The sequence below is a fragment of the Staurois parvus genome, unplaced genomic scaffold, assembly GCF_062004578.1.
Source record: "Staurois parvus isolate SC_StPar_1 unplaced genomic scaffold, SC_StPar_1.0 ptg000077l, whole genome shotgun sequence".
Lineage (NCBI taxonomy): Eukaryota > Metazoa > Chordata > Amphibia > Anura > Ranidae > Staurois > Staurois parvus.
This window is the reverse complement of record NW_028317873.1, coordinates 4698594-4722413: the sequence shown is the minus strand read 5'-3', so window position 1 is coordinate 4722413 and position 23820 is coordinate 4698594. Positions and strand designations below refer to the sequence as shown.

At 41.2% G+C, this 23820-nt stretch overlaps 2 protein-coding genes across 10 annotated transcripts in view; one reads left to right on the top strand and one right to left on the bottom strand.

Annotated features, from left to right (window-relative positions):
* Window positions 1-10258, bottom strand: part of BRD9 (bromodomain containing 9) — a 52214-nt gene extending 41956 nt beyond the window's left edge. For 7 of the 9 annotated variants that reach the window (XM_089669468.1, XM_089669471.1, XM_089669472.1 and 4 more), the window contains exon 1: window positions 10088-10245. In XM_089669468.1, the coding sequence (XP_089525594.1) occupies window positions 10088-10172 (85 nt within the window). In that variant the 5' untranslated portion in view covers window positions 10173-10245. Of the gene's footprint in view, window positions 1-4399; window positions 4425-10087 lie in introns of those variants that run through there. The other 2 variants (XM_089669470.1, XM_089669474.1) reach the window with 2 other exon arrangements.
* Window positions 10259-10475: 217 nt separating this feature from the next.
* The window catches only part of TRIP13 (thyroid hormone receptor interactor 13), a 93246-nt gene continuing 79901 nt past the window's right edge, over window positions 10476-23820 (top strand). Inside the window, exons 1-3 of the mRNA XM_089669466.1 lie at window positions 10476-10616; window positions 18374-18484; window positions 22989-23154. Coding sequence (XP_089525592.1) covers window positions 18393-18484; window positions 22989-23154 — 258 coding nt within the window. The 5' untranslated portion in view covers window positions 10476-10616; window positions 18374-18392. The remainder of the gene's footprint in view (window positions 10617-18373; window positions 18485-22988; window positions 23155-23820) is intronic.

Sequence of the window (23820 nt, the reverse complement as noted above, 5' to 3'; positions counted from 1 at the left end):
TCGCAGAGAACGATTTATTTACCAAGTGAGAAGAAACATTCTACTTTCCTATATGCTGTCTAAATAAACAGATCTGTGAACAAGACCCACTTTGTTGGCAAAAAGCATGGATGCTGTTAGAGCCTCTACTTTCTTTCAGTTTCTTGGTGGTCTGGTAAGAAAAAAAAAGCCTTTTGAGAAGGAGCTGGAAATTCTAGACAATACCTGTCTCTTAACAGCTATAATACAAGTGAGCTTTCAATTGATGATGGGAAAGCCTCTCACCCAAAGCTGACCCAAGCGTCATTGGCTGTTTTTGGTAGATTCTGTATAAATGAACAGGCCCACTATAGGCCTTGCCTAAGGCCAATTTCTTGTTTGTGTCTTGGCTTTTGGATCCCTGTTTATGCTGCAACTGGCATGTGCGAAAATAACATTTCTAGTTCCGTATTCTCTATCTGTTTAGCAGATCTGAATAAGAGAGTCTAGTCGTGTACCGAAGAGTAGGTTGCCTTCAAAGGGCTTGTTTTTGGAGCACATGGGCCCGTTCCATGACTTTAGCCAGATGTCTCTTCTAGCTGAATTAAGCAAAGCAAGTAAAGTTGGCTGAAGCCTAACAGACACTGCTATAGCATCTGCAAAAGATGAAACCGCCTTAGATACCAACTGTAATTATTCCATTACTTACTTTGCTTGATTTTCCTGGACAAAATGTCCAATTATGGTTCATTTAAGCATCCAAATTTCTTGCAACAAATGGTGTTGCTAGAGCTATGGATAAGAAGGGTTTCTTCTTTGTTGTATATCTGGTCCTTGATAGTGCCCAAGTACTCAAAAGGACAAGACAACATTCTCAGATACTTGTAAAAATCCAGCATATAAATTAGAGCACAAGATTTTTTTCTTAATAATCCTTAATAAAAGGAACCCTTCTCTTCCATGACCTGATATGAATTTATTTTCTTATCGTTTTCATTCCCTCAAGATTTTACTTAAAGTAATTGAAGGTAAATACCCTCTTTTGTTGCTCTTGTAATCCTCGGTACATCCTATCTACTTCCAAGCGATGCCTACAGGTTTTGTTCTCCCCTGTCTGGAATTGGTCTATCTGCCCTTCCTACCATGAATTTCTTGAATTGGGGGCTTCCTCCTCTTGTAATGAGGATGGAGAAACAACACTGTTACATTGCCTTGCAGACAAAACCAAACCATAGCTAGTGGGACAGACAAAGGTTTAAAGTCATGTAAGACTACTCTAAAGGATTGGAATGTTGAACAGTCCTTAAAGAGCCCTTAAACACCTTCAGCAACTAGGATGTTTCCACTACTGATTTCTGCATGCATGTGGGACCTAAGCACAGAGGTTGGGGTAGGAGCAGGTCAGATGATTTGTTAGACTTGTGTCCTTTTCCTGCTTGCAGGTCTTGTTCACCCCTACAAATTTGCTGAGCTACATCCTGCAGGGTGTTATCAATTCCTGCCCTTTGTCTGAGACTGCCATTTTTTGCCAGTGCTGGTGCAGGCAGAAGTCATAATACATCCTGTCTGGAAATTATGCAATGCTATGGTGCTCTCCTGGATGTAAGAAAACGCAAACCAAACTGAGGGACTGTTTGTTTCTCTTGTAGAGGGTAGAAGCAATCATCTCTCAAGTTGTTGTCCTGGAAGATTATAAAGAGAAACTAATGAAGCCATAACATCCAAGCGCTGGTAAACTGCAAAACATTATATTTTTGATCTTGTGTTTAGATACATTTTAACATACAGCCTGAGGGCCCATTCACACTAGAATGTGAAGTGGGTTTCCCGTACCACATTCAGAATGCACTGCTGTTGTGATCTGCAGCAGCTATTGGTGCAATGTTAATGACACCACAAACGCAGATCACAAATGCAGTGCCTGCACCGGATCGTTTGGTACAAAAGTACTACTTTGAATGAAACATTATGCTCGCTTCACAATGAAAAGCTTGACCATCTTTAATTTAACCCCTTCTGAAAGGCTGCTTCTTGCAAACACAAAGTAGAACTATAGCCAAAACTTGTATTTTGGACAGAGCCAAGGGAGGTTATAACCCCTGTCAGATTTTTTTTTCCCATCCATGTCCCATTGCAGAGATTTCACTTCCTGTCATATAGCCAAACAGGAAGTGAGAGGAAATCACCAGAACGAGTATACCCATTAGAAGATTTCCCCTCTATTACTTTTTTTGGGGCCAACCAAAATTTGGGATTTTCTTATACTTTCACTTTCAAACAAAACAAATAGAGAGGGTGAATCTCCTTAACCCTTTGAGGACCGTAAGATTTTGGAACGCCAAAAGAATCAATTTTTTTGTTTTTAAAGTTCGTACACTTCAGTTGCTGTAACTAAGCCATTTCATGAAATAATTGGCAAAAATCTAGATCCATTTGTTGTTTGTTGATAAGAACTAATATTTTGACTCAAACCAAAAAAAAAAAAAAAAAAAAAAGAGTTTTAAGTTCTTAATCAGATGATACACGCAATTAAAAACATGGGACAAATACGTCCCTTGGTCCTCAAAGGGTTAACAGGGGCACAGATAGCAATAAAAACCTGTCAAGGGTTCTAATCCCTCTCCACTTTATTCGAAACAAAAAAAGTTTGGACTTTAATTTTACTTTAAAGTAGAACTAAAGCAAATTTTTTTTCCATTTTGGATAGAGTAAGGGAGGGTTATAACCCCCCCTGTCAATTTTGCCATTGGTGTCCCATTGTGGATATTTTCCTTCACTTCCTATCCCCTAACAAAAACCAGAAGTGAGAAATAATCCCACCAAAATAAGGAAATCCTTGGTTATCCCCAGAGTCACCAGAGCTAGGATGCCCATTGGAAGATTTCCTCTCTATTCTAGCTCTGGTGAAAAGCCAAATTTTGGGATTTTCTTTTACTTTCAGTGATAAATGTACACAAATAGAGTGGGTTAACCTTCCTAACGGGAACAGGCAGCAATAGAAACCTGATAGGTGTTGTAACCCCTCTCCACTCTATCCACAACTAAACAAAACATTTTTGCAATTAGTTATACTTTAATATTAGACATCAACAGATATTCATTGATATCAACAATGGCACATTTCCCAAACACAAATATACGCTTAAAAGAGAAGTGTGCGATTCCAAAATAATAAGCATACATACTCCCCTAGATGACTGCAGCATTGATCAGATGCTGCATCTGGGCCCCGCTTGCTCTACACAGACAGCTGAGCAATCAAAGGCCGCTGGGTCCGCTCCGAGCAGAGAGCAGCGACTGTCAGTCAGTCATCATTCTGTCCCCACTCCTCCAGTTCTCACTGGAGCGCTGGGCCTTGGAGGGGGCGGGAGCGGCTGGCTCAGGCTCTCAGTGGTGCGCTGGGAGGCTGAGCCAGATGATGGTCAGGAATTTGGGGACACTCTAACACAGGAAATGTGCTACTGGCAAGATCACAATATGAAAGTAAAAGGATAAAAGCCTAAAAGAACAAAACCAAACCAAATGCAGCCACCAAACTTAGGGCCAGTTCACAATTCCTACACTCTAAACCGCAGAAATTTAGTGGGTGAGCAGCTCTTAGTTTCAACTGCAATCAGCTAGTGGTAGGGGGCGGTTTGATGAGCGTTCAGCACATCACATGGTTCCTTTTATTTGGGAACATTATTTTAAGTGTATAAAGTGACACTTCATTCCTGTCAGCAGACAGCAGCATGGTGTGTAGCACTGGTGTGCGGTGACATGTGGGGGTTTATTTACTAAAGCTGGAGAGTGCAAAATCAGGCTCACTTCTGCATAGAAACCAATCAGCTTCTAACCTCAGCTTGTTCAATGAAGCTTTGGCAATGAAACCTGGAAGCTGATTGGTTTCTATGCAGAAGCGAGTCTGATTTTGCACTCTCCAGCTTTAGTAAATAAACCCTGTGGTGTCTTCCCCTGTGCTGCAATTATCTGCAACATGTCCGCATTTTGTCACAGCTCACACCACCACACCTCCAGGCTGCATTGCCATGTGAACAGGATACATAGGGGGAGATTTACTAAAACTGGTTCATTTAGAATCTGGTGCACCACCTCAGCTTGTTCAATTAAGGATTGACAATAAAACCTGGAAGCTGCAGAAGGCATCTAATTTTGCATTCTCCAGCTTTAGTAAATAAACCCCAATAACAAACATGGGGTTTTGTAAAACAAAAGGTTTGTGTGCGTCTTAGCGGTGACCTGTGTTCATTCAGTGCGGGAAAATGCTGGTCACAGCAGTATGTGTGAATACAGCCTTATGGATTAGTAAGCTGCAATAGATTTCTATTTTGTTTTGGGGTTTGACACTGCTTTCAGCACAAAGCATACGCTAAGAGACTACATAAAAACCTACAAACATTCCCAGATTAAGTCATAATTAGCAGAAAAGATGGAAACGTACTAAACTGCATATTGGGATGATGGGTGGATTGGATTATTGGCTGCAATGCTCAACACTCCCATTAGGTGTCACTATATTTTTACACACATAGATGGTAATAACTCCCATTTTAACTCATATGTTTTCTTTTCTGCTTGATACTATGTTGCAAGAAGTAGTGGTTAATGTTTAACCCTTTGATGACCGTAAGGTTTTGGAACGCCAAAAGAATCAATTTTTTTGTTTTTAAAGTTCGTACACTTCAGTTGGTGTAACTAAGCCATTTCATGAAATAATTGGCAAAAAGCTAGATCTATTTGTTGTTTGTTGATAAGAACTAATATTTTGACTCAAACCAAAAAAAAAAAAAAAAGAGTTTTAAGTTCTTAATCAGATGATACACGGAATTACAAACATGGGACAAATACGTCCCTTGGTCCTCAAAGGGTTAACTCTTTGCTTGCTGATATATATGCAGCTGTACAGTGGAATCATAGTAAATTATACAGAAATAATGGAAACATTACTCAACATATATTTACTGATTTCATACAGTACATGTATGTGTAAAACACTACATTTCGAACAGTTTTATTGGGAACCTGCAAAAAGTTTAACAGATTCCATACCGGGCACTTTTACCCCTTCCTGCCCAGGCCATTTTTCATGTTTCAGCGCTCTCACACTTTGAATGACAATTGCGCGGTCATACAACATTGTACCCAAACTAAAATTTTATCATTTTCTTCACATAACTAGAACTTTCTTTTGGTGGTATTTAATCACCGCTGGGGTTTTTATTTTTTGCTAAATTAACAAAAAAGGACCGAAAATTTTGAAAAAATAAACGTTTTTCTTTGTTTCTGTTATAAAAGTTTGCAAATAAATAATTGTTCTTCATAAATTTAGGCCGAGATGTATTCTGCTACATGTCTTTGGTGAAAATAACCCAAATTAGTATTTATTATTTAGTCTGTAGGAAAGTTATAGAGTTCACAAACTATGGGAGATATCTGGAAATTGATCAATCCTGAAATATTGACGGCCAGTCTAATTTCTTGAGGTCCAAGAATGTCAGAACAGTACAGATATCCCCAAATGACCCCTTTTTGCAAAGTAGACAGTCCAACGCATTTTATAAGAGGCATGGCGAGTTTTCTGAAGTTGTAATTTTTTTGCCATCATTTTTCGAAAAAATTTAAAAAATTATTTTCTATTATTTTATTTTTTTACATACTGTCACCAGTGCAGTACAGTGTCATCATATAACTGGCATGGCGGTGATCAGGGACACTGACTGGTGACAGTACGAAAAAAAAAAAAAAAGATTTTTTTTTTTTTTATTTGTTTTAATTTTTTATTGCATTTTTTTCAAGATTTTTTTTCATATTTCACTATGACCAAAGTAGTATAATGTTACCATAGTAACTACTACTACTTTGGGGAAGTGATCAGTATTTGATTTTTTTTTTTTTTTTTTTTTTTTTTTTTTTTACACAATTTGCTTACAGTAAAGAATTACTTTGCTATAATCAAGCATTTACCTGAATGACATCGATTCATTCAGGGTTTTTTTTTTGTGCTTAGCTGTGATTTGGCCACGGCTAATTACATGATACAGATGGGCTGTGATTGGCCCAGCTTGTGCATGTGATCGCTGTGACCATTCACAGCTAGACACACTTGTATACAAAGGAAGCCATCCACTGCACACAACTGTCATGTGACCTGCTGTGATTGGTCACAGCAGGTCACATGGTTCTGGCAAAGGTGGTGAGTACACAGATTTGTCATCTGTCGTGTCCGAGGTACACGGCCGGTGACAGATCGGTCCTGCGGGCAGGCACCATATGGCGTCCACCCGGAGGGACGAGCTGTTCGCCCGGCCGCCATCTGGCTATAGGCCGGGCGGCAATTGGTTAAAAAAATGAAGATAATAAATTACAAACGCCAAGGAAAAAAATTGATGCTTTTCTGATAACAACGTGGTTATTATTGATCTGCATGGGTATTATGGATGAAATATAACGGTGACACATACCACATAATACATTTCATCTTTTTAGATAAGAATATGGGGGAAATTACTTTTATATATGTGGATTATGGGGCAAATATTATGGTTACACTTAACAACGAACATATTTAACCTATTTTGGATAAGCAAATGCATTTATATTTTTTTCCCACATGGGGATTATGGGTGGAAAATTGTGCATACACATACCAAGGACCATATTTTACCTGTTTCGGATAAGAATATGAAAATAGTTATTTTTCCACATGGGGATTATGGGTGAAATATCATGGTTAACCATTTGACGCCCGGCATATGGCCAAATGGCGTCTCCAAAAATGCATTAGCTTTCCGGGAGGCTGCCATATGGCGTCCTCCCGCACATGCGCAGTTTGCGCGCTTGCAGAGCCACGCAGCGGCGCAAACTGTCACCAGCTGTGTACCTCGGACACGGACGATGACAGATCTGAGTACCGGACCCGTTGCCGGTACCATGTGTCCTGCTGTGACCAATCACAGCAGGTCACATGACAGTTGTATACAATGGATGGCTTCATTCATGCCATCCATTGTATACTAGTGTCTAGCTGTGAATGGTCACAGCTAATCACATGCACATGTCATGTGATTAGCTGTGGCCAAATCACAGCTAAGCACAAAAAAAAAAAAAACCCTGAATGAATCGATGTCATTCAGGTAAATGCTTGCTTATAGCAAAGTAATTCTTTGCTATAAGCAAATTGTGTAAAAAAAAAATAAAATACTGATCACTTCCCCAAAGTAGTACAATGTTACTATGTTAACATTGTACTACTTTGGACATAGTGAAATCTTAAAAAAATCTTAAAAAAATAAAAAAAATTTAATTAAAAAAAAAAAAAAGTTATATACAGTCATGGCCGAAATTGTTGGCACCCTTGATATTTCTCCAGGAAATCATGTATTTCTCACGAAACGTATTGCATTAACACATGTTTTGCTATACACATGTTTATTCCCTTTGTGTGTATTGGGACAAAACAAAAAAAGGGAGGAAAGAAAGCAAATTCGACATAATGTCACACAAACCTCCAAAAATGGGCTGGACAAAAGTATTGGCACCCTTTCACAACTGCGGATAAATAAGAATGTTACAAGCATGTGATGCTCCTGTAAACTCACCTGGGGCAAGTAACAGGTGTGGGCAATATAGAAATCACACCTGAAAGCAGATAAAAAGGAGAGACGTTCACTTAACCTTTGCATTGTGTGTCTGTCTGTGCCACACTAAGCATGGACAACAGAAAGAGGAGACGAGAACTGTCTGAGGACCTGAGAACCAAAATTGTGGCAAAATATCAACAATCTCAAGGTTACAAGTCCATCTCCAGAGAACTAGATTTGCCTTTGTCCACAGTGCGCAACATTATCAAGAAGTTTGCAACCCATGGCACTGTAGCTAATCTCCCTGGTCGTGGACGGATGAGGAAAATTGATGAAAGATTGCAACGCAGAATAGTCCGGATGGTGGATAAGCAGCCCCAAACATGTTCCAAAGACATTCAAGCTGTCCTGCAGGCTCAGGGAGCATCAGTGTCAGCGCGAACTATCCGTCGACATTTAAATGAAATGAAACGCTATGGCAGGAGACCCAGGAGGACCCCACTGCTGACACAGAGACATAAAAAAGCAAGACTACAGTTTGCCAAAATGTACTTGAGTAAGCCAAAAGCCTTCTGGGAAAACGTCTTGTGGACAGATGAGACCAAGATAGAGCTTTTCGGTAAAGCACATCATTCTACTGTTTACCGAAAACGGAATGAGGCCTACAAAGAACAAAACACAGTACCTACGGTAAAATATGGTGGAGGTTCAATGATGTTTTGGGGTTGTTTTGCTGCCTCTGGCACTGGGTGCCTTGACTGTGTGCAAGGCATCATGAAATCTGAGGATTACCAAAGGATTTTGGGTCGCACTGTAGGGCCCAGTGTCAGAAAGCTGGGTTTGCGTCCAAGATCCTGGGTCTTCCAGCAGGACAATGACCCCAAACATACGTCAAAAAGCACTCAGAAATGGATGGCAAAGAAGCGCTGGAGAGTTCTGAAGTGGCCAGCAATGAGCCCAGATCTAAATCCCATTGAACACCTGTGGAGAGATCTTAAAATTGCTGTTGGGAAAAGGTGTCCTTCCAATAAGAGAGACCTGGAGCTGTTTGCAAAGGAAGAGTGGTCCAAAATTCCGGGTGAGAGGTGTCAGAAGCTTATTGATGGTTATAGGAAGCGACTGATTTCAGTTATGTTTTCCAAAGGGTGTGCAACCAAATATTAAGTTAAGGGTGCCAATACTTTTGTCCAGCCCATTTTTGGGGTTTTGTGTGACATTATGTCATATTTGCTTTTCTGCCTCTGTTTTATATTTGTTCCAATACATACAAAGGGAATAAACATGTGTATAGCAAAACATGTGTTAATGCAATACCTTTTTTGTGTGAAATACTTGATTGTCAGGAAAAATATCAAGGGTGCCAACAATTTCGGCCATGACTGTATATATATATATATATATATATATATATATATATATATATATATATATTTTTTTTTTTTTTTTTTTTCACACTGTCACCAGTCAGTGTCCCTGATCACCGCCATGCCAGTTATATGATGACGCTGTACTGCACTGGTGACAGTATGTAAAAAAAAAAAAATAGTGAAAATAATTTTTTGAATTTTTTAATTTTCCGAAAAATTATGACAAAAAAAATACAACTTCAAAAAACTCGCCATGCCTCTTATGAAGTACATCGGACTGTCTACTTTATAAAAATGGGTCATTTGGGGGATATCTGTACTATTCTGACATTCTTGGACCTCAAGAAATTAGATTGGCTGTCAGTACTTCAGGATTGATCAATATTCAGATCTATACCATAGTTTGTGAACTCTATAACTTTCCTACAAACTATAAAATACATCCTAATTTGGATTATTTTCACCAAAGACATGTAGCAGAATACATCTCGGCCTAAATTTATGAAGAACAATTATTTATTTGCAAACTTTTATAACAGAAACAAAGAAAAACGTGTTTTTTTTTTTTAAATTTTCGGTCTTTTTTGTTAATTTAGCAAAAAATAAAAACCCCAGCGGTGATTAAATACCACCAAAAGAAAGCTCTAGTTGTGTGAAGAAAATGATAAAATTTTAGTTTGGGTACAATGTTGTATGACCGCGCAATTGTCATTCAAAATGTGAGAGCGCTGAAACCTGAAAACTGGCCTGGGCAGGAAGGGGTAAAATTGCCCGGTATTGAAACGGTTAAACCTGCCTGGGAACACATGGGACATGTTTATCACAAGAATATGAGAATCCCTATTTTTCTTCATGGGGATTATGGGTGGATTATTGATACACATGCCAAGGCCCAGACGCGGAGAGGCTGCATATTTGCTTCCAGTCGGCATCAAGGGGTTAAACAGTCTCTACTTCCTGCAACATAGTATCAAGCAGAACAGGAAACGAGTAAAAACAGAGATATTACCTCATATGTGTATAAATATAGGGACACCTCCTGAGAGTGTTGATCATTGCAGCCAGTCATCCCGATATGCAGTCCAGTACGTCCTGAAAACATGACAATTACAGACACTTTGGATTAGATGAAAGATAATAGTAAGCACTTCAATGCATCCCATCCCCCCCATCGATACACACACTGAGACTGCTCTCCGGGAGATCCGAGCTCACCGGCGTCGTAGGACCTCCATTCCGACCTATGCTTCTTGTGTTTCTTGCCCATAGTTGTAACACAACCACTGATTTACTACTAACAAATGAAAACAACTAAACACCGGAAGTCATGAGTGAGAACTCCTTCCTTCCGGTGCACAAAAGACCACTATTGGCAAACCTGGAGCAGTATCGCGAGATTTGGTGACCGGCCTGTGGCTGGTTAGCACATTAAACGCTGGTAGACGGGTAATTCTTTTATGAGTCCTGTGTCGTGTAAATAGTTTACAGAAAAAAATGGAAGCGGTCTGTCGGTGATAAATCAGGGTTTGATTAGCGTCCTCTGTATTGAGGAGTAAATAGGACGGTCTTCGGCAAAATGGAGAATCCGTTGGAGTCCCCGTACACGGCGGAGACACTTTTATCTCCAGTGTGAGGAGCCAAGCGCTGCTCTGTCACCTCCTCTCAGGCAGCTGCGCGGCACATTTGGTTTCCTATTCAAACACTGGGCACGGTAAGACACTTTGCTGGAACATAAACTGCTCTCCTCCTCAGGCCGGCATTCTAATGAGCCCCTCACTTCACACACTGCCTGTGACGTCTACACCGGCCAGGACTGTCACAACGAAGCAGTAGACCAGGGGCGGACTGATAACTCATGGGGCCCCAGGGCAATAGGGGATCATGGGGCCCCCGGGTAATAGGGGATCATGGGGCCCCCGGGCAATAGGAGATCATGGGGCCCCTGTGTCCTTGCCCAAACTCAAAAAAGCCTATGAAAAAGGGGTACTTGTCTGTTAATTCACCGGATTTATTTATTCAATATAGTTAACATAGTTTAAAAGTTTTATTTAATACTAATTACTTAGCTAGGATGTCAGTAAAGTGGGTCTATATATAAATATAAATCAGGGGCGGACTGACAACTCATGGGGCCCCCGGGCAATAGGGGATCATGGGGCTCCTGTGTCCTTGCCCAAACTCAAACAATCCTTTGAAAAAGGTACCAGGGGCATCTCATGGGGCCCCCTACTGACCCCAGGCCCTCGGGGAGTGCCCAAGGTTCCAAATGGTCAGTGCGCCCCTGGTATAAATATATATATATATATATATATATATATATATATATATATATATATATATATTAAATAAATTTGGTGAATTAACAGACAAGTACCGAAAAAGGTACCAGGGGAATCTCATGGGGCCCCCTACTGACCCCGGGCCCTTGGGCAGTGCCCGAGGTTCCAAATGGTCAGTCTGCCCCTGATATAAATCTATATATATATATTAAATAAATCCGGTGAATTAAAAGACAAGTACCGAAAAAGGTACCAGGGGCATCTCATGGGGCCCCCTACTGACCCCGGGCCCTCAGACAGTGCCCGAGTTTCCAAATGGTCAGTCCACCGCTGCAGTAGACTTTAGATCAACTCAGACAACATTTCTAAATTGAAGCACCTTCTTAGGATTAGAACAATAGGAATGGCAAAACAATTAGCCCCTGGTCACAGCGGTGCGACTTGTCATGTGATTTGTGCTCTGTTGTTCGCAATAGAAGCGGTCATACTGGTGTAGCCAGATAAATAGTACAAGATATGTGAGCGCACAAGGAGATGGTAAAAGCCGCTATGCACGAAGGTAACCAAAAAACCTTAATCATACAATATAACACGTGCAGCGCTAAAAAATATATAAATATGAATGAAGTAAAAATATGTAAGAATATTAAAATATTTAAAAGTAACAAGATAATGACAATAAATATTTCATGAGTTAGAGGTGTTCTTTAAGGTGCTTGCTTCATGAGATCGGTGACTGTGCAAGTGATATATAGAATGCGCACTCACCAGACGCGCATATAAAATGCTCCTGTATCAAATCCAATCGGTCATCAAAGCAAGCCAAGGATGGGGGATATCTTCCCTCTAAGGGTTAGGTTGTCATCGGCAGGATCCCAAGAGATGTTTAGGGCGTCATGCCCATCTACCAGAGTGTCCCCCAAGGGGTTACATGGGTGCTGCTCCCTAGGTGAAAGGTCACTTCTCTGGGTATAGGATGGTCAGGTGTCTGCACGTTAAAACTTCCTCAGGGAGTTAAAATGGGGACATCTCCATAGTGTAGTATGGTAAATTCAATTTTATTAGAATAAAGTTAAAAGTGATGCATCAGCAAGTAAAATAACAGTGGGTACAGGTATATGGACTAACCGTCCCAGATCTAAAGATGGCCGCCGGAGCTCAAGGTTGTCCGGCGGCATGACGTCAACGGCGTGACGTGGCTCCTCCTAATGCATTTCGTGCACGCACGTCTTCAGAGGGGAGCCGCCTAGCGCACGGGTGTCCAGCGCCAGATGAACAGGTCGTGAGTGGGACGAGGCCTTCCCTTCCGACGTCATCTTGGAGGCGCCAGCCTCGAGTCCAGACTCGCCCCTGCTCCTTCCGATGGATGACTCTCAGCCACCCTCTGGCATGGAGGAAAGCCAGGGGGAGCCACAGCCTTTTGCCCACGCTCAACCCCTCAGTGATGTGGATCTCCTCGCCCGTTTTAAGGCCATGTTACAGACAGAACTGTCCGCGGCCACCATGAAGCTCGCCACCCACCTCACTAAAGAGATTAGGGAACTTGGCTCCTGCACTAATGAGCTAGAAGACAAAATGGATGTGGTCGCGACAGTGCTGGAAAACCATGAACAGGACCTCACCGACTTAAGAAAAGAGCTAGATTCTACTTTGCTTCGACTGGGGAACTTTGAGAATTGGGCCCTCAGGGGAAACCTGCGTCAAAGAGGCCTCCCTGAGACAATCACTGATCTCACTTCCACGGCTACGGCGCTTTTCCAGGAATTGGTCCCGACAATTCCCATCGACCGCCTGGAATTTGGTCAGGTCTACCGCGCACTGGGCCCAACAAAAGCTGATGGCCCTCCTTGGGACATTATTATCAAATTCACTTTCTACCACACGAAAGAGACCCTCCTGTGGGCAGCCAGGGAACACTCTCATCTACAGTTCCAAGGCTGTTACCAGATCTTCACCGACTTGTCTGAGACCACTATTGTGAAACGACGCCTGATGAAGCCCTATACGTCGGCCCTCCTTGCTAACCATATCCGTTATCGCTGGGGCTACCCGTTCAAGTTGGCCTTTGCCTACAAAGGACGTACCCATATGGTGAACACTCCAGATGAAGCCCAAGCTGTCCTGTCTGCACTACACCTACTGCCTCTTGAGGAGAAGCGCTCCACTCCAACGCGGTCCCCCATTGCCAGATCACAGGCTCCACTTCCTGGTCCTTCCTAGGAGAGGGTCCAGCACTGGAGACATTCTCTTTCCTAAACCTCTCCGGCGATGGGTTCCCCTTGTTCTGACCTGGGTTGAATGGATCTTCCAGGGGCCTTGAGTACTTTTATATTGCCACGCCAGGCCCAGAGTTCCTGACTTTTCTCTGGATGGTCCTGGCACCCGGGTCCCGAATCCTGGACCGGCTGGTCCTCACGCATCTACCTGCACTTTGTTATTCCTCTGTCCTGCTCCTCTTCCCCCCCCCCCCTCCCCACCATTTCCTTTCTCCCATGGCCCCCTCCCCCTGCCTGGCCTACTTTCTCACTCCTTTCCTCAGTGGTGATTAAATACCACCAAAAGAAAGCTCTATTTGTGTGAAAAAAATGATAAAACATTTTTTATGGGTACAGTGTTGCATGACCGCACAATTGTCATTCAAAGTGTGACAACACTGAAAGTTGAAAATTGACCTGGGCAGGAAGGGGGTAAAAGTGCCCGGTATTGAAGTGGTTAATTGAACAAGCTGAGGTTAGAAGCTGATTGGCTCCCATGCACAGATGCACCAGATTCTTTGTGAATCAGCTTTAGGAAATCTCCCCCAGTGTTCTCTTATGAATGCTGCCTAATAGAGTCTTCAAGGCAGTGTTTCTCAACCTTTTTTTCAGTCAAGGCACCCTTTAAAATTGTGGACAATCCTGAGGCATCCTTTGAAATTATGGACAGTCTTGAGGAACCCCAATCCTAAAATGGGGTGCCTCTAGACTGTCCATAATTTTAAAAAGGCACCCCATGCTAAAATGTAAAAAAGCTATTCTAATAGTTTTATATAACGCAGCAACATCCACACATGTAGGACACCCAACATTAGAGGGGATTTATTCGTAGTATTCCAGTGTTTCTCTTCTCGCTCAGTTTTTCTCCATCACTGATTTAATGTGACTTCAATACTGATGGAGAGGGGCAGGGGAGAGTCAAACTAGGATGCTGTGCAGGTAGCTGGCATCCTCCTTATCAACTGATGATGTCATTGGTTGTCAGGACGCCGGCAGCTAGAAGGTCATAATGGTGCACAATGGAAACCTGATGTACCAGTACCTCGGTTTACAAATTTAATTTGTTCTGCAGGACATTTTGTATAGCGAAAAATTTGTAAACCGAAACACTGTTTCCCATAGGAATGCATTAAAAACCAATAATCCATTCCGAAGGTCAGAAAAACAGTAAACGCTGCTAAAATACCGCATGAGTTATTTTATTAACTCGTGGTATTTTAGTAGTGACAACCATGTGTTAATATTTCAGCTGTCAGCGGGGTTCCCCACTGACAGCTGAATGTAAAAGAATTGCTAGCAATTAAAAAAAAATCCTTTTACACTCAGCTGTCAGGTGCCAGTTTTTAAATGTAATTTTTTTTTTTGTTTTTTTTTCTTCACTATACAGTAGTTCAGAAATTCAGCAGTTACTTTCCCCCTCCATCCAGAAGAGAGAAAGTTTCTTTTAGTTTAAAAGATAGAATGTTTGCTATCAGTTTCTTAAAAGATACAAAGTATCCTTTAGCTCCAGGAAACTGACAGCTAATGTTGTGAAGAAAAAAAAAAGACAGCAATTGCATTTAAAAATCAGCACTGACATACACTTCGTATTGTGAAATAAATTAGTAAAAAATTCGTAAACCGAGGCATTATTTTCAATGTATTTTCATTCGTAAACCGAAAAATACTTTACCAGAGGCATTCGTAAACCGAGGTATTACCGTATGTGCTATGTTCTTCTTTTTTTTTTTTTTTGTATGCAGCCTGTGGACTGAATGAAAAAAAGAGAAGAAATCTCTGCCAGAAAAAGTGTGTGGTATGCCCACCATTAGAATATACCACCCTGCATCCACCCACTTCTAATGGTGGGCACACATTAGGTCACACTTTGCCACATGTGCCAGTCCCAAGATTCTACATATTTCTAAATAGTGGCACGCTTGAATAAAAATGTCCACGTATAAGTGGTACCCCATATGGAAAAAGGATGACACCAAGTCCCAAACTATCTTGCCACTACTCCCCATGTAATCTGGGCATCTGGGGGGCTCCACGTGACTATCTTTTCCCTCGTAAATCCGAAACTTATATGTATAGCCTGTTGCCTTCTCACAGGTCTTCTACATCTTGACCCCATATCTGGCATGCTTGCTGGGGAGAAATTGAATGCAAGGCAGCCAGAAAAATGAATGAGGGACTCATCAACGCAGATGTTTTGCTGGGGAGTATAGACATCTGCAAATTTTTGGTTAAGGTGATTTATGAGGGGCTGAATTTTGTGTACCCGGTCAAATTCAGGGTCACTTTGAGGACGACGGAGTGTATTGTCGTTGAAATGCATGAAACACATTATACTCTAATATATATGCCTGGCCATGGCAGCAGAGAACACGGACATATGATGAATCAGGTCTGTGGACCAATACAACCACAATTAATTTTTTTTAGTAATGCCCATGTTGAGGGTTAGGCCCCAAAAAAATATAAATTCGGAAACCGTAATGAGTTTCCATGCGAATGGTCTGGCAAGGTATGAATTTTGGTTGGCGGCGATAAATTGTTGTACATATAAAATGCTCCACAATCAATGCATACAGTTTTTCTGTGAAAAACAGCTCCAAAAAATCAAGGGGAGGAGTTAAATTTGTTATTTCCACCTGAATTCCGGGTTGGGCAGTGAATGGAGGTGGTATGGGTGCTGCAGAATTTGCGGGCTGCCAATCGGGTTTTGCAAGCACATCCGGAAGGATACTAGGGGCTCTACGGGCCTGTGTGCCAATTCTTGGTGGCTGCGGATTTTGCACACCTGTGCCGCCCTGTAGCAGTATTTCTGCTATAGGGCGGTCAGAAAGTGGTTACATAAGTGGTTTGTGTTATGACTCTGTGTTACTTTAACTGACAATTGTGCGGACGTGCAACGCTGTATCAAAATGAAATTTACATCCTTTTTTTTTTTTTTTTTTCCCACGAATTGGGCTTTCTTTTGGTGGTATTTGTTGCCTGTGCGTCTTTTTTTTATTTTTTGCGCTATAAAAAAAAAAAGTCTGACAATTTTGAGAAAAAAAACAATATTTTGAACTTTTTGCTATAAAACATGTCCAGTAAAAAAATTTAAAAATCAATTTTTGTCATAAATTTCGGCCAAAATGTATTCTGCAACACGTCTTTGCTAAAAAAAAAATCCCAATACGTGTAAATTATTTGGTTTACGTGAAAGTTTTATAGTGTTTACAAATGGCGGTATAGATACTGAATTTTATATATATATATATATATATATATATATATATATATATATACATACTAATAGTAGTGGCTATCAGCGACTTATGGCGGGACTGCGGCGGACATTCTGACACTGTGATCTCGAAACAGTGTGCTGAAGCTGACAGGGAGGAAGAGCTCCATTGAAAACAATGCAGCCTTCCTCCCCGTCAATGTTTGCTGGCAATCGCCGGGTAATCACCGGCCGGGACCCAGTGATTGACACCCGTGGCCGTGATCTGTGCCGCGGGTAGGGCAGTCGTGCGCCCCCTACCCCGTAATGCAGGATCACGTTTATATACGTCATCCTGCGCACAGGGGCCACCTTTTAGCAGTATATGTACTGTGGGTGGTCCCCTAGTGGTTAAAGCCTGACATGTTTGTTATTTATTTACTCTGCGTAACATCATCATCCTTTTTATCTAATCAAACAGTTGGGTATTATATTGTGTTTTTGTGCATTAAATTTCACAAAATTGTATTTTAAAAAAACAAAAACAAAACTGCATTTAAAAAACTGTTGCGCAAACACTGTGTGACATTAAAATTACAACACCCATCATTTTATTCTCTAGGACGTCTGCTTTAAAAAAAAAAGTATATAATGTTTTGGGGTTCTAAGTAATTTTCTAGCAAAAAATACAGATTTTTACAACAAAAAGTGTCAGAAAAGGCCTGGTCTTAGGGCTAGTTCACACCACACAAACGCATTCCAGATACTTTTTTGCTTACAGTTCACACCTCACTCTGTTCCTGTGCAGTTTGCTATGTTCCAGTACAGTTCTGTGCAGAAAAAATGCAGCATGTTCTACTTTTTCTTTCTGCTCCGGAAACTGACGGAAACTGACGGGAACTGACTGCACTGGTATGAACTAGGGCCATTGGGATACATGGAAAACACTGTGCATGCATTTTTTTTGCAGAAAAAAAACACACTGAACTGCATCTAATGTGAACTAGCTCTTAAAGGGGTTAAAAGTGGGGAAAAAAAATCTCTACAATAGAAGCAAAGTCCACCCATCCATTTCACATGAATACTTCGGTGCTCCAACACCAAACACAGCCTCTTACTGGAGATATTAGACCTCTAGTATAAAGGTCATAAACATATGAGTACTTTCCAGGATAACTGCAGGCGAATGCACTCGGGCAGGCATCTCAGAACATCATTAACCTCCCTGGCGGTATTCCCGAGTGTAGCTCGGAGTGAAATTTCAGTACCAAGAGCGGTAACCCCGAGCTACACTCGGACTTACCATGCGACGTTGCTCAGGGAGTCCCTGCAGCGCTTACCTTGTCCTTCGCTCCCGCGATGCATCCCCTGCAGCATGGAAAAGTGCTAGTCATGTGAGTAATGTGATTTTTACGGGTCTTTTTTCACTGTTTTTATTCATTTTTATTGCTCTCAACTGGCTTTGGACTCCCAAAGCCAGTGGAGCACATTTGTAAAGCATGCCACTGGGCTTGATAAATGTGTGCTAGGTTTTTTTTTTTGCCAGTGATATGGCCATTATACAGTCATTTACCTGCTGTGTAAATGGATCCCTTAGGTTAGTGACGCATCGTCTTTGATCACCTCTTTGCTTTGTTTATTGCCTTACAGACTGTTTATTAAAATACCATAACATTTTTGGTGATTTAAAGTACTGTATTCTTCTCATTTAACTATCAAATATTGCTCCCATTTTTAGCAAGAAACTTGTACAAGTCATGGATGAAGCAGCAGTGGAGTTAAGAAAAGCTCTTCCTATTGATTTAGAAACTCTTCAGGTTTACGTAGAAGTTCATCAAAAATCAAATAGGTTTGTATCTTGAGAGAAGTTTTCAGTAGAAGGTAAACTCAATTACACCAGTAATGCAGGCCATAGACGTGGTGAAATTTGTCCGTTTTTTTTTTTGTTTTTTTTTAAATCGTAAATTGGTCGTTCAGACGACCAACGTTGCCACTAAGTAAAAAAAAAAAAAAACGGCGGGTTTTAGTCCCGTCTACGGCTGTCAATTAATATAATAGCGGTGTCTCTGCATAGAGACCCGCTATTATATTTGACAGAAGAAATAGATTATGCAGAAGAAGAAGAGGAACAACATTGTATCTATTTGTACTTGAATAGAAACAACTGTATCCAAAATGCATACAAATAGATACAATGTTGCAACTTTTTTTCTTCTCTGTCTTCTGCAAAATCTATTTCATCTCTTTTCTTCTATTCTTCTTCTTGATATTCTATTTCTTCTTCTTCCGTAAAATCTATTTCTTCTATTACTTTTTTTTCTTCATAGTCAATTTATTGTCAAATCGGCCAGAAGAACGGCCGAGTTGACCATAAATTACCGCGAAAATCGGCTGATCTAACAAATCGTCCCAAGATTTTCCAGCTTGGCCGATTTTTCAAAATCTCTTAAAATTAAGAAAAACGGCCAACATTTTTCCCCACTAACGGTACGAATATCGGCCGATTTTTTTTTTATTTTTTTTTTAATTGGCCGACAATTTGGCAAAAAGTTTGCTAATCTATGGCCTGCCTAACACAGCTGTTTAGTCGTCTGATACTGCATGCTTGAGCAAAGTTCTCAGAACTTGTGCAATGTTTAGTTAACCATATTTCTCACCTATACTCGCATGCACACATCAGAAACACACATTCTTGTAACCATACAGGCAGGGGCGGACTGACAACTCATGGGGCCCCCGGGCAATAGAGGATCATGGGGCCCCTGTGTCCTTGCCCAAACTCAAAAAAGCCTATGAAAAAGGTACCAGGGGCATCTCATGGGGCCCCCTACTGACCTGAGTTTCCAAATGGTCAGTCCGCCCTTGCATACAGGTCGGTGTACAATATGTAATACAGTGCAAAGTGATACATCTTGATGGTGTGCCAAGTATAGTAACTCATAGAAGAAGCCAATTGGTATTCAGTTTAGTGGTGTAGTTTCAATGAAATGTGTATTGAACACCCAATGTTATGAAGTAGTGCACAATGGCTGTTTGGGGGTAAGTGAGTGTCCTTATGGCTGAAGGGAAGAGGATTTAGTTCGCTAAGTGCAAGGGTTATAGAAAAGGTTATCTCACACCAAGGCTTCAGCACATTAGGGAGGCATTCTTCTTCTTCAGATAGTACTGCTAAATACTGTATGTGATTTTCAGGGAAAGATCCTGATTTCTAAAGATTTTCCCTGAAAATTATTTATTTTGGAAAAATTCTTCAGTTTTCAGATCTTATTAACCGTTTATTTTTCTGGTAATAAATGTACTCAGATGTAGGGATACTTAAAGCAGAACTCCAGGCACACAAACATTCTTTTAAATATATTCCTCAATAGCCACAAAATATAAATCTACTTTGTGTGCACCAGATGCTATTGCAAACCCAGATATTACTTTTTTTCACAAGTAAAAAATATTTACTGGAGAAATCAAAGGTACAGTAGCTAGTGCAGCATACAGAGTCCAACTACCTCCAACACTTTGCAGCATCAGTTACGCTCCCGGAGAATCTGATATTACTTTAAATGTACCACTGACATCATCACTGTGCTGTGCAGGGAGTAGAGAGGAGGAAAGGACCCAGTAGGCCCTACCCACTACAGTCTGCCTGCTGAAACCTGCAGGAAAAGACCAGTCACCCTCACAAGGAGAGCAACAGTGACTGATCTTTGTTACAGAAATCTCCTGTGCAGAGAAAACATTTCACAGTGGATTACTGCACAGATCTGGAAGAAATTCACAAAGCACAGCAAGATTTAAGTAAGAATACCTATCTCTTGTTGCTGATCCCAGAGTTCAGCTTTAAATGCCCAGTCATACCGGTGCGATTTGGAAATTGAAGTCGCACCTGAAATCGCATCTAGTGAATGTCAGTGTCTTACCATGTGCGATTTGCTGCAGCACGATTTCTAAAGAAGTTCTTGCTTTATTTTTTGCAGTTTTGTTGCAATTTCACATATATAGAATATAATGGAAATTGCAATGCAAATTGCACAAAATCGTTGAAAATCTTCACAAGTCTTCATAAAGCACATCTGAAATCGCACAAGTTTAAATTGCAGCGGTGGGACTGGTGACTAAAGTGCACGTTAAACCAAAACTTTTTTTTTTTTTTAGTTTTGAATAGAATAGGGAAGGATTAGAACTTCTGTAGGGTTTTTACTGCTAATTGAGGCTCTGTTTGAGACCGTTTTCTTTACTTTCTGTCCTGCTGACAGTAGTTTCACCATACAGGAAGTCTGCAACAGGAAAACGAACATCAACAAAAAACAATTGTCCGTTTTGGAGAGTTTCACTCACTTTCTGTTTGGTAAAGACCTATCAGCAGGACAGGAAGTGCACTACAATCATTCATCATGCCTCTACATCATATAGGTTGTTAATCATGTACAGGTACCCATACATTATGCCCATTGTTTAATTAAATGAGAGTTTTTCGTCACCTGTTTGAGGATCACTTTTTATAAGTGACTAATACAAAAGATATTATCAAAAGTACTATCACTTAAAAAATTCAAGTACTAAACCTATGAGACCAGGTAAAAGGCTGGTGGGACCAACAATCAAAGTGGAGAATAATACAGGTGAAACTCGAAAAATTAGAACATCGTGCAAAAGTTAATTTATTTCAGTAATGCAACTTAAAAGGTGAAACTAATATATGAGATAGATTCATTACATGCAAAGCAAGATAGTTCAAGCCGTGATTTGTCATAATTGTGATTATGGCTTACAGCTCATGAAAACCCCAAATCCACAATCTCAGAAAATGAGAATATTACATGCAATCAATAAAACAAGGATTGTACATAGAACAATATCAGACCTCTGAAAAGTATAAGCATGCATATGTACTCAGTACTTGGTTTGGGCCCCTTTTGGAGCAATTACTGCCTCAGTGTGGCGTGGCATGGAAGCTATCAGCCTGTGGCACTGCTGAGGTATTATGGAAGACCAGGTTGCTTCAATAGCGGCCTTCAGCTCTTCTGCATTGTTCGGTCTCATGTCTCTCATCTTTCTCTTGGCAATGCCAGGTCAGGCGAGTTTGCTGGCCAATCAAGCACAGTAATCCCATGGTCATTGAACCAGGTTTTGGTGCTTTTGGCAGTGTGGGCAGGTGCCAAGTCCTGCTGGAAAATGAAGTCAGCATCCCCATAAAGCTCGTCTGCAGAAAGAAGCATGAAGTGCTCCAAAATCTCCTGGTAGACGGCTGCGTTGACCCTGGACTTAATGAAGCACAGTGGACCAACACCAGCAGATGACATGGCTCCCCAAATCAACACAGACTGTGGAAACTTCACACTGGACTTCAAGCATCTTGCAGTGTGTGCCTCTCCATTCTTCCTCCATACTCTGGGTCCTTGGTTTCCAAATGAGATGCAAAAGTTGCTCTCATCAGAAAAGAGGACTTTGGACCACTGAGCAACAGACCAGATCTATTTTCTTTAGCCCAGGTAAGACGCTTCTGATGTTGTTTGTTGTTCAGCAGCGGCTTGACAAGAGGAATACAACATTTGAAGCCCATGTCCAGGATCCGTCTGTGTGTGGTGGCTCTTGATGCACTGACTCCAACCTCAGTCCACTTCTTGTGAAAGTCCCCAACACTTTTGAATGGCCTTTTCCTGACAATCCTCTCCAGGCTGCGGTCATCCCTGCTGCTTGTGCACCTTTTTCTTTCACACTTTTCTCTTCCACATAACTTTCTATTATTGTGCTTTGATACAGCACTTTGGGAACATCCAGCTTCTTTTGCAATTACCTTTTTGAGGCTTTCCCTCCTTATGGAGGGTGCCAAGGATGGTTTCTGCACAACTGTCAGGTCAGCAGTCTTTCCCATGATTGTGATTCCTACTGAACCAGACTGAGAGACCATTTAAGGACTCAGGAACCCTTTGCAGGTGTTATGGCTTAATTAGCTGATTAGAGTGGGACACTTTGAGCCGAGAATATTGCACCTTTTCACAATATTCTAATTTTCTGAGATTGTGGATTTGGGGTTTTCATGAGCTGTAAGCCATAATCATCACAATGATGACAAATCACGGCTTGAACTATCTTGCTTTGCATGTAATGAGTCTATCTCATATATTAGTTTAACCTTTTAAGTTGCATTACTGAAATAAATGAACTTTTGCTCGATATTCTAATTTTTTGAGTTTCACCTGTATATGGTCGTGGAGCTGTTAGGTGGGGGGAGCACTGACCTCTCCATGTAAATGAAAGTAACATCAGCTCCTTTGAAACTTTTAGTTGTGATTATTTCATTGGTTAAACCACAATTTTCTTTATAGGATAAACTAATTTTTGTGTTCAACCTTTAGCACTGCAAAGACTGAAGAAATACGATCTCATGTTCTACAGCTGTTAAATAGGCATTCCGTTGTGTTTGGTGATTATTCTTGGACAGAGTTTGATGATATGTTTTTAACAAAGCATGTAAATTCAGTAGCCATTGTAGATATGGAGTTAAAAGTTAAAGACAGACAGGTAAGACATAGATTTACGTTTTTCAATAATGTGTTTGTTAAATGTATTGCATATTGCTGTGGTTTGACTTTCAAGTTCTGCCTGTTTGGCTGTACTTCTCCTGTGGATCACAGGAGTGCAGTGCGTTCTGCACTCCTGTAACCTGTTTTCAGCTGACAGCGGGCTGAAGCCCGCTGTTGGCTGACGTCACTCAGCTGGTGCTGGCTCAGGAAAGATCCCGATTTTAATGTCTGGAGTCTGGAGCGGCACCTAGCTTAGCCTCTCAGTGATCTGCTGAGAGTCTGAGCCAGCAGTTCCTTCCCCCTCCGCAGCCCAGTGTTCCAGTGATCATGGGGGGGGGGTGAGGTAGGGTGGAGGGGCTCTCAGCTCACAGTGGCGGTGAGAACTCGGCAGTCAGCAATCGCAGAGTTCTGACACTTAGAGCCAGTGGGGGACAGATGCTGCACCCACCTAAGTAAGTAGGATTTTGAAATAAAAAGAGATCCCATAATTCTATTTTCAAGTGGTTCTACAGGCTCAAGGTTTTTTACCTTCATTCATTCTATGTATGAAGGTAAGAAACCTTCTGTGTGCAGCAGCACCCCAAGACCCCCCCCTCCCCAATCCTTATATGAGCTCCCTCCGATCCAGCAATATTCTTGGCAGCCTCTGCTGTCTGGGGACTCT